This window comes from Lynx rufus, unplaced genomic scaffold (genome assembly GCF_022079265.1).
Source record: "Lynx rufus isolate CCGP_SWC_20201006 ecotype Redwood Valley unplaced genomic scaffold, mLynRuf1.p SCAF_3, whole genome shotgun sequence".
Taxonomy (NCBI): Eukaryota; Metazoa; Chordata; class Mammalia; order Carnivora; family Felidae; genus Lynx; species Lynx rufus.
Window position 1 is genome coordinate 33,051,549 of NW_025814845.1, and position 11,883 is coordinate 33,063,431.

The 11,883-nt window shown below is 39.1% G+C and overlaps 1 protein-coding gene across 1 annotated transcript in view; it reads left to right on the forward strand.

The window, feature by feature from the left end:
* GRXCR1 (glutaredoxin and cysteine rich domain containing 1) overlaps positions 1 to 10,219 on the forward strand; it is a 127,543-nt gene extending 117,324 nt beyond the window's left edge. The window contains exon 4 of the mRNA XM_047092416.1: positions 9,965 to 10,219. Coding sequence (XP_046948372.1) covers positions 9,965 to 10,144 — 180 coding nt within the window. The 3' untranslated portion in view covers positions 10,145 to 10,219. The remainder of the gene's footprint in view (positions 1 to 9,964) is intronic.
* Positions 10,220 to 11,883: the final 1,664 nt, after the last annotated feature.

Genomic DNA, 11,883 nt, shown 5'->3' on the forward strand with positions numbered 1-11,883 from the left:
AACCAAGGGCTCCTTGGTTTTAGGAATCATGTTTCATTCCTATTGTGATTTCTTTTTTTTTTTTTAATTTTTTTTAACGTTTATTCATCTTTGAGAGATAGAGCATGAGCGGGGAAGAGAGAGGGAGACACAGAATCTGAAGCAGGCTCCAGGCTCCGAGCTGTCAGCACAGAGCCCGACGCGGGGCTTGAACTCACGAACCGTGAGATCATGACCTGAGCCGAAGTCGGAGGCTCAACCGACTGAGCCAACCAGGCGCCCCCCTATTGTGATTTCTTCCAGAAGGACAAACACAGTGAGGGCATGGACTATATAGTCAGCAACTCCTCTCAGCTTGAAAATCTGTGTGGATGGACTTCTTTCTTTCTTTTTGTCCCTATACTCGACTCCAACCCCCTGAAACCATGAGTTTAGGTTAATGCATATCTTTTATTTAAATGATTTAACTTGGTTAATGTGCATTATTGTTTTCTGCATACATTTTTAATTTGTGTCATGCTGTTATGTAATACAGCATTGCATTTTTGTTGTGTAATATTTTACACAAATATTTTTTATTTTGTTGCAAATTGTCTTCACTAGGCACTATGTTTTTAAGGACCATGTATGTTGCTATGTGAACATTTAATACATTTCTTCTAACTACTCCATGATGGAAACATATCTGTATTGTCCAAAGTGGTAACCATGGGCTGTATGTGGCTATCGAGCACTTTATAGTCACTGTTATAGCAAGTAATATGGCTAGTGTGACTGAGAAACTGAAATTTTAATTTTATTTAATTTTATTTGATTTAAAATTAAATTTAAATAGCCAAATGTGGCTAGTGGCTCCTGTTTTGGACAGTGCAGCTCTGTGGTGCCTACCCACTATTTTTTATCTACCTGCTTTTCCATTGATGGATACCCAGATGTCATTCAGTACCCTCCTCAAACACTGCTTCCAGGAACAACCTTGAACATGTTCCTTATGGATTTCTCTGGGAGTAGAAATTGCTTAAGCATACACTTAATTTTCCAAGTAGATGGCTCTCTGGACTGGTTGCACCTTTCAAATACTCCCTGTTGTAGGGAAAGACGTTTTTAGGTGTTCCCACGTTCTTCCTCCCCACGATTCTTGACAATATTTTACATTGTTCTCTAATTTACTGTTTTATAGTTTTTGCTAGGGTAGTAGGTGTGAAGATATATTGCCTTATTGTTTTAATTTACATTTTTCTGATTACCACTGAGTTTGAGTGTCCCATTGTATGCTTGTTAAATTTTAAATTTCTTGGGGCACCTGGGTGGTTCAGTCAGTTAAGCGTCTGACTTCAGCTCAGGTCATGATCTCCCAATTCATGAGTTCCAGCCCCATGTTGGGGTCCATATTGACAGCTCAGAGCCTGGAGCCTGCTTCAGATTCTGTCTCCCTCTCTCTGCCCCTTCTCCACCTTGCACTCTCTCTTTCTCTTTCTCTCTCTTTCTCAAATATAAATAAACATTAAAAACATTTTAAATTTCTTGTGTAAACTGTGTATTCTTATACCTTCCCTGTAAAAGTCTTGGAATTGTCTTTTTTTTTTCTTCCTTGGTTGAGTTTTGGAAGAATCTTCTACATTCTAAATATATGTTTTCTTTGTTTTAGTCATTGTCAATGTTTCCTTTCCTTTTTTCAGTTTCTTTCATGATGTCCGTCACCCAACAGAAATCCTCTGATATAATCAAATTGATCATGCTTCCTCATAACGAAGTAGTCTTTTTTTTTTTTTTTTCAACGTTTATTTATTTTTGGGACAGAGAGAGACAGAGCATGAACGGGGGAGGGGCAGAGAGAGAGGGAGACACAGAATCGGAAACAGGCTCCAGGCTCTGAGCCATCAGCCCAGAGCCTGACGCGGGGCTCGAACTCACGGACCGCGAGATCGTGACCTGGCTGAAGTCGGACGCTTAGCCGACTGCGCCACCCAGGCGCCCCAATCTTTTATCTTAACGTTACATAGATATTATCCTGCATTCCCTTCTATTAACTTTATAATTTTTAATACCTAGGTCTTTACTTCATACAGAATGCACTTGCATTTTCTTATTTATGATGAGATAGCTTCCCCAAACCAGCTACTAAATAATCTACTATTTTTTTTTATTGCTCTGTTGTGCCAATTTTATATCATAATAAATCCCCATGTGTACTTGGGTCTTGGTTTGACTCTCTACTGAGTTCCTTTGCCAGTCTTATTGTAGCAATATCATCCTGTTTTTATTTCTGTGGCTTAACAGCATCTTTTAGAGTCATATAGGGTAAATCTCTCTCATTACTCTTTTTAAAGATTGATGATCGGCTTAGCTCTTCATGGACTTTTATTCTTTGAGTCTACAATCCCTTAATTCTGCAACTTGGTGAACACCATCATGCTATATAACATAACCTCTGTCTCTCAGCTCAAAGAATTTTGGAAAGAAGATTTTTTTTCTCTTCATCAAATCTGTCTCCATTCTACAGATGGCATAAATAAGGTGCAGACATTTAAGACTATTCATGATGTTGAAAAGAATTGTGTGGTACTGACTTCTGCTGTTGTAGGAGCTGTAAGGTGTTATAACTCTGTTGGGCTGCTTTTCACATGTAACAAAACTGGTAGAGAAATTGTAGCCATCCAAAGAAAGCCCTAATTTGCCTGTGAGAGGAGCTAGGGCTTAAGGCACACTAGCCTAGGTAAAGATATTGACCCTCAAGAGAGGCAGTTGGAAGAGCCAGGAAAAGTGGATAAGGGATGCAAAATTCCAGTCTAAACCCATCCCATTCTTCACGTTGACTTTTGGCAGTGGAGTAGGAGTTAAATATTCATGAGGTTGGAAACATTGGAGTCTTTACTATGTAGCAAGTAACATTCTTGATGTTTTGTATGTATTAAGTCATTGAAACGTCACAACAACTCTGCAGGTCAGTTTCTATTATTATCCCCTTTTTACTAACCAGGAAATGGAGGCACAGAAATCACTTTCTGAAGACCTTACAGACAGTGTTTGATTCATGATTATAATCACCCTGACTTCAAAACCCATGGTCGTAAGCATGAATCTATGCTTCCATGACTCTCAAATTAAGTGGCATGTAGTTGTCTGGGAAATCTGACCATATGTGGTAGGACCCAAAGCTCAAGTGAGAAGTTGGCTGTGAGGTAGACAGAGTATGAGGTCCAGGGAACAGACTAGGCTTTAACACTGGACTCCAAAACTAGAGGGGAGGCCATCCTGAAAGATGGGTAAATTGGTGATAACTTTAGAGAGAAACCAGACAGATCTTGCCAAGTTCTAGTTTGCTGTTAGTTCGTACTACATGGTAGATGATGACTATCCTGGTCCTCATAATTCAGGTCCCAGTTTTTAACAGTTATTCCAAATGATGGTGAAGAAAGAGAGGTAGCAGTTATGGTTGGGCCATCAGGAATGGAGTCAACAAATAATTTCAAATTTCCAAGTCGAAGCATCTTAGCATACAGCCAGCCCAAGTGAACATTGCTCTGGGAAGTCAAGTGGGCCTGATTCATTGATGAAAATTGTCAGTAGATTTAAACATGAGGATATGGCTAAAGCCAGCAGAAGCAAGTGAAATATAACAATAGCTAGTGTGGATACTTGGGTTCAGTGGAGCTAGGTGCACCTGGGAGGATTCTGTTCCTGAGACGGAATTTGCAGGGTATATAGTGTGAGCTCCTGATATATATAGTGTGAGCTCCTAATATATAGTGTGAGCTAATATAGTGTGAGCTCCATGTGGACACAAGATCCTTGTCTCTTTTGTTCTATTCTGTACCTTTAGTGCCTAGAACAGGGATTGGCAAATAACAGACAATAAATATTTGTTAAGTGAAAAGATGAATGAATCCTCTTTCATCCAAGGTTCCTTTTTTGAAAAGGCAAAGCAGTGAGCTGATGAAAAGGAAGAGAAAAATAATTATTTTATGTAGGATAATGCTTGAGTGAAAGGATGAAATGAAAACACCATTTTAGTAATATTTATTTATTTATTTATTTATTTATATTAATAAACAAGCTGGAGATTAGAAGCAAAGAAGTGTCTACGATTCCCCTAAAACAATAACCATGATGGATAGCTGATCCTGCTGGTGTTCACACAGAGGAAGCCCGGGGAGCCTTGAGATGTATTAGCAAACACCTGGTTATGGCAGATACTGAATTAAAGATTGCAGATGGTAGAGAAGCTCCAAGTAAGCTCTTGCCTTGCTATTTTTTTTTAAAGTTATGAACAAACATTCTTGTCATTTCTAATGAGATTGCCAACATATGCCCATTTCGTGTCCTTTTTTTCTTGTAAAATCTGACTCTCCCCTGAGGGCTGGTGATTACTTATTCATTGTTCGCGAAGAACACAAGGTTTTCAGCTACACACGGAGGATGCTAGAATGGCACAGGCTATTTTTGCAGGACGTTGATGCTATCAGACACTGTCTTAACCCTCCCTGGAGAAGCACAGTTCTGGATGGTGACCCTCCCAGTGCGGGCGGGGGGGCGGGGGGTGCGGTGGCCACGGCATATTCATAGAAGCATCAGAGACCACTGACTCACCTGGGAAATCAGGCCATGTACTCTGCCTGCCTCTCTCTGAAATCTGAACATCTTTTTAAGTAGGTTTATGGCAGTCCAGCACACTGGGTTCAAAAATCAGACTCCTATATTTAGGCTAATGAATTTAAGATTATAAGCCACAACTTTCCTCTGTGTCGACAGTTAGTTCAGGGGCTTCTTTCTCAAGGCTGCAAATTACGGATGCTGGGAACTCTGATCATCAGCAAAGATTGTGTTTATTAGCAGCTTGATCAGACAGAGGTGTTTAGCAGGCACTTAAGCATTTTCTGAATTAAATTGTTGAATGTAGTTTAAAACAAAATACATAGACAGAGGTAAATCATCCAGAGATGATTATATGCAAAGTGTGCCCTCTTTGACATTTGTTATATGGATAGATTTGCTTCATAAACAATCTGGATGACGAGATTTATGGTTACAGAAAATCAGGTAAATTACTTCCTCTTTAGTGGAATACTTAAGAGACTTTCAAGTTCTACTAGAACAGGAATAGGTAAATCTGAGGTTAAAAATAATAAGTGCATCCATTTCCTAATCTCCAGGAAGACAGTGAAAGCCCTTGATATTAGCATCCTCCTTCTATTTTAGATAATAGGAAAATCTCTTTATATTTCTGAATTTGAGTTTGTGCTACAAAGGAAATCCATTTGACAATCATTCATGAGCTCTACCCTTTCATCCTCATCCTGTCGATCCTTTGTGAGAGACTCTGGAGTTCTTGTGTGTTTTAATTCCGATGACCACAGTATGGCGTGGACCCATTCAAAGCTAAGGGTAGGGCTGAGGGCTACTATGAAGTGAACAGGGATGTGTCTGGCCTCACTGCTTTATCCCCAGTGCCTTCCACAGTGCCTGGCAAGTAGACACTCAATATTTGTGGAATGAATGAATAAATGTCTCACCCTCTGAGACAGTGTCTCACCCTCTGAGTCTTTTTTTAAAGTCTCTCGCCAAGTGTATGAGAACAGAAAGAGGTAAAAAGAGAGGATGATTTCTCACTCCTTTTTTTTTTTTCTTGAATTCCACCCCAAAGGGACGTGCTTCCACCCAAACCACTATTCGAAGGAGGGCCATTCTGTGAACTCAGTGCTCTGTGTGCTGTTCTCACCCAGGGCTGCATGGTTTCTCACTTTGCTGGGCAACTGGGCACTAAAGAGCTAGTTGCTTGAAATTCGGTGTTTCTGCAGTGGACTTCTTCATTGAAAGTGGAAGTCTGTTTTGTTGCTTTTAATAATGACTGTTGTTAACCTCAGTTCTTCCTTCCTCCTTCCTAGAACGTTGTCCATGTTTGGGGCAGTTTTCTAGCCCCTTTAACACCTGTACTGGGGGCACAACCATCTACTTACCTGCATCTGATACATTTAATACAAGCCAGTTTTTTCTCGTTGTTGGAACTCTTTAAATTGGAACCGCAGACTAACAAAACTGTAACATTATAACAAAAGTGCTCTCTGAAGGAGATAGCTAGGGATGACTGAATTATTTATTTTTATTAGAAGAACCAATGGAGTAGATTGTACTGGATGGTGTATCGGGAATGAGATACCTGGAGGCTAATGGAGCAGTGAGAGCTCAAGACCCGCTCAGAGCCACCCCCACTTCTGCCTCGGTCACAGCATTTATCATTCAACTCTTTTATGTTTGAGGATCCCATGTAATATGTTATTTGAGACTATTGTGGATGTAAATAAAGGTGAAAAACTACTACTAAAGAGAAAGGACCATGAGATTTGCTCTTTTGTTAAAAGTTTTTATTTGAATTCCAGTTAGCATACAGTGTAGTATAAGTTTCATGTGTACAATATAGTGATTCAACACTTCCATAACAACAGCCGGTGCTCCTCACAAGGAGTGCTCTCCTTAATCCCCATCACCTGTTTAAGCCTTCCCCTCACCCACCTCCCCTCTAGTAATCATCAGTTTGTTCTCTACTATTAAGAGTCTGTTTCTTGGTTTGCCTCCCTCTTCTTTTTTTTCCCCTTTGCTCAATTGTTTTATTTCTTAAATTCCACATATGAGTGAAATCGTGTGGCATTCTTCATTCTCTGACTGACTTATTTTGCTTAGCCTAATACCCTCTAGCTCCATCCATGTCATTGCAAATGACAAGATTTCATTCTTTTTGATGGCTGAGTAATAGTCCACTGTATGTATATTTACCACATCTTTATCCATTCATCACTTGAAGGACACTTGGGCTGTTTCTATAGTTTGGTTATTGTAGATAATGCTGCTATAAACACTGGGGTGCCTGTATCCCTTTGAATTAGTATTTTTCTTTTCTTTGGGTAAATATCTAGTAGGTGGGAATGCAAACTGGTGCAGCCACTTTGGAAAACAGTCTGGAGGTTCCTCAAAAACTTAAAAATAGAACTACCCTATGATCCCGCAATTGCACTGCTAGGTACTCACCCAAAGGGATTTGCTCTTGAAGAAAGTTCCTCAAGTTCCAATTTTCTAATTCCCCTGTGACCTAAACATTTCTTATAGTCATTAAGAGTTTTTGTTTCTTCGTTTGTGAAATCAGGCACGTGTGAGAGTTGGGTATAGACGCTATATAATATGTATGCCATTCTTTTCCTCTCCTCAGTTTATGGCTGAAGCAGCTAATTTTTACTGAGAATGGAAATGCCTTCAGAATCTTTCCAACCCTATGCTCCAAGACATCAGCTGCTTTCCCAAGACAACTGAGCATTTCATACCTTCCCTGTCAGCAACTTCTCTATGAGGGATGCCATACTAAATATGGACTGCCCACTTACATCTAATTCTCAGATAAATGAGAAATAATTTTTAGTTTTTGTATGTCTCATGCAATGTTGGGGATATACCTATACGAAAATTTATTTGTAGTCGCTCTGAAATTCAAATTAACCAGGCATCTTGTATTTTTAATTGCAAAATTTGATGATACTATTCTACTTGAAACCCAGATCTAGTTATAATCTAGCACTAATGGGTGAAATCCCAGAGTCAGGGGCCCTAAAGGTCCTTTCTCCAGGACCTAGGCCAGCCCAATATCTGTTCTGATCAGTAGGTCATTGTATGTGTGTGTGTGTGTGCGTGTGTGTGTGTGTGTGTGTGTGTATATATATATATATATATAATTTTTTTGAGAAAGAGAAAGAGCACCTGTGTACATAAATGGGAGGGAGGGGCAGAGAGAGAAGGAGAGAGAGAATCTTAAGCAGGCTTTATACCCAGCACAGAGCCTGACACGGGGCTTGATCTCACAACCATGAGGGTATGACCTGAGCTGAAATCAAGAGTTGGATGCTTAACTGACTGAACCACCCAGGTGACCCACAAGTCATTATGTATTTTTAATATAAACTTCTGGCACAGCTCTCGTGAATGTCAAGAATCTATCTATTTTATCATAGTTTTTAAATTTGATAAGAACACCATTATTTACTAATTATATTATAATTTGCTTTTATTACATTTTTTTCCTTATAATTTGCTTTTAAACTACCCTCTTTTTCCATCACTGGGTTTGGTTTTATTCAATTTATTTTCTAAAGACATTTTAATATTATGTAAAATTGTAAATTCACTATACCATGTTTTGGTCAATACTTGCACAAAGAAATGACAAAAACCCGCCTACAAAGTAACTAATTGCTACACACACTCAATCTAACTTTTTGGAAGAGTTTTGAACCTGTAGTCTTGATAAAGTTCTCTCTTTGTGTCATCCGGTTTGCCAACTACTACTTTCCATCAAGTAATTCTGTGCCGCTAAAAATGAGGTATTATGTGGATTTTGCCATCTTGACATAATAGCTAAGTCAAACTATAATTGCAGGTGAACTTTGCTATATACAAAAAGTGCATATCTGAAAAGTGGGGACATAAATTTTGAAGCAATCATGTCCTTAATGTTTATTTCCCGAAGCACATTCCATAAAGTACTAATTGTGAGAGAATTATGGTTGTTTCCTGGGAAAAGAGTTATCATAGCTGTAAGTGCTGGGGAAACGGTGGGTTAAACCCAGTTAATCAGGTTCCTTTTCATTTGGCTGCTTTGGAGACTTTAGTACGTGCAGTTGTGAATCTCCAGCGAACAGCCGTATGTCTGTGTATATAAACCACGTTTGAGTGTGTTTCTGCCCGTGTGTGTGTGTGTGTATTGATTCACATTTCCCAGTTTTTAAAAATTTTTTTTTTCAACGTTTATTTATTTTGGGACAGAGAGAGACAGAGCATGAATGGGGGAGGGGCAGAGAGAGAGGGAGACACAGAATCGGAAACAGGCTCCAGGCTCTGAGCCATCAGCCCAGAGCCTGACGCGGGGCTCGAACTCACAGACCGCGAGATCGTGACCTGGCTGAAGTCAGACGCTTAACCGACTGCGCCACCCAGGCGCCCCTCACATTTCCCAGTTTTATTTTAGCAATTATTCTCTTCACAAAGCCAAGCTTTCAAATATTGCTGCAAACTCCTATTTTGCAAGTCAGAAGCTCGGTATTAATTCACTTTTCACCTCGTCTTCATTCTGTAATGGCTCCTAATCTCCCCACTGCTGATGGATACCACTAGTGAACTCTGGCAAAGGATATGTGCTCAAAGAGGGAAATAGAAATGTGTGTGAATAATTTTCAAAATATTATCCTCAATACAATGCACGGTTACTTTCATTTTAGTAGGAGAGTATTTTATCTTTACTTGAGGTAGAAAGGCAGATAGCCATTGTGGGGCATTTTATGGACTTGGATAAATACCTTAAGATTTCTATGCCTATTTCCTTAAATATAAAATAAGGATAAAGATGCCTGAATATCTGCTTTACAGTCAAAGGTGTCTGTATGTGTAAAGGATGGCATGAGGGACGATTCTATACAATAATGCATTTGAAAGTGCTTTTAAAAAAACAAAGCATTATTCAAATGTGCAATGTAACGATAAATCTTCAGTTGATAGTGGCTGTTTCACACTCAGCTTTTAGTGTTTTGATTTTCCAGACTCACTATTAGTGATACTGTTCTATAAACAAAGGTATTAAACCGTTAAGAGGTACTCAAGGGAAAGTTACAGTACTTCCCTCTAATGAAAATAACCATTTCCTGAATTGTTTGGTTTGTAAACAAACCAAATGTTTTCGTGTGATAGATCTCCTGAGATCTGGACCCTTTAACCTAAAATGTATCAGTCTTCACAAAACAAGGTTATGCTATTGATGGCCATCAACGGGGTATTAAAGAAAACTTCAGCTAGCTTTCCCCCTGCGTCTCTGCATACATGGTAGGTGATTTCAAGTCCACAGCCAGCATTGTTTACGACCATCCACAATGCAGGCAGACAGGACGGCAGGTTGAGTTGTTCATGCTAACCCCTTTTCTGTCCTCTCTTGTCCCCCTGCCGCCCTCTACAGAGAGTGCAGCATCCACAGGAGTGTCCCTCCTGTGGAGGCTTTGGCTTTCTTCCGTGCTCCGTGTGCCATGGGAGCAAGATGTCAGTGTTTCGAAACTGCTTTACAGACTCTTTCAAAGCTTTGAAGTGCACTGCTTGCAACGAGAACGGCCTTCAACGCTGTAAGAGCTGTGCTGGTTAGCCGGAGATCTCACCCAGGGAGAGCCTCGTTTTATTAACTAAAGTCAATCATATGGTTTATACGTGTTTTTATTTTTAACTGTCATGTTTATGAGTTAATCAATAAACTTTGTTTAGTATAATTGCCTTTGTTTTCAATTTTTGCTGTGGCCATTTTCATTGACTCATGAAATAAACGTTTGTTTAACAACGATTTGCCATGCCCTTTGCCAGACCCCGGCTTCTCATTGAAATTAGTGGAGTACCCAGTACCCTTTCAGGATATCCAAACTCTGATTTGTTAAACGTGTTTGAGTTTCTAAAGAAAAGACTCACTGTATGTAATAGTGCCAATTGCAATGTCACCCTTTTGTCTAGAAGGAGTTACTCCAATTCCCTAGATGCATAACTCATTTCTGTGTGTCTCAGCTACAGAGAAGAAAAGAGCTCTGGACAGTGGAAAAAAATATGGTCATATTTATACTTAGAATTTTTTAAAGCTGTAAAATAGTCTTAAAGATGATAACATTAGTGACAAATCACTAATGTTATCATCTTTAAGACTATTTTACAGCTTTAAAAAATTAGTGACAAATCACTAATGTTATCAGGTGGATTTCTTGGTGATGATGTAAAAGTTGCCAGAAGACTTATCTGGATTCAGTTTTGTAACATTTGCTTTGTGCTATTGTCACTGAAAACCCTTTAAAAAGGTGCTATTGTCAGGGGTCCCTGGGTGGCTCAACTGGTTAAGCATCTGACTTTGGCTCAGGTCACGATCTTGTGGTTCGTGAGTTTGAGCCCTATGTTAGGCTCTTTCTTTGCTGACAGCTCAGAGCCTAGAACCTGCTTTGGATTCTGTGTCTCCCTCCCTCTCTGCTCCTCCTCCATGCACACTCTGTCTCTCTCAAAAATAAGTAAACATTAAAAATTTTTAAAAAATAATAAAAAACAAAAAGCTGCGACTGTTTGAACACATAGGCAATGTTGGTAAAGTGGACAAAAAGAAATTATGTTATAATTATTGGACACACCAGTACATGTGTCTGTATTCTGATGGATTCTCTTATGAATGACCTTAATAAACCACATTCTCAATATTTGTGAAAAGGTAATCAAAACATTTTATACCTCAGTATTGTAAAAAGATACAAATTTTTACTGAGTACTTACTAATCAGTGAGGCACAGTATAGGGTATGGTTTTGGTTTCATGCAGTGTATACTCTAAGAAGGAAGGAAGTATTAAACAAATAACTGTAAACAGGATGAGTCTTAGACCACAAATGATCTAGTGTACTATGGGAATTATAGCAGATGGACCAACTTAGGTGAGTTAGAAATGGAAAGAAACGACTTTGTTGAGCAACTGATGTTTAAACACATGCATGAAGGGTAATCAGAAATAAGTTAGCCAAAGAGCAAGGGGGATTGTGCTTCAAGTAAAGGAATAGCATATGTGGAGTCCCAGAGGTCAGAAAAAAGTTGTGTGTTTGAGGAATTGTAAGAAATCCAATATGGGGAATTATAATTGGTAACGGTGGAACAGTTTATAGCAGACGAAGCCTCCTACTAATAACACATTTATTTGGAATGAAATAATGAAAAATAAACAACTGTTGAAGGCATTGGAAAACAACAAAAACCAGAAAGGAACTGGAAAGAATTCAATCGCTGGAAGAAGGGAAACAAAATGAACCTACATTTATCCAGCTTATCCTCTGAGAACACTTTCCAGTTTGCACAGGATACAGCTCATAAA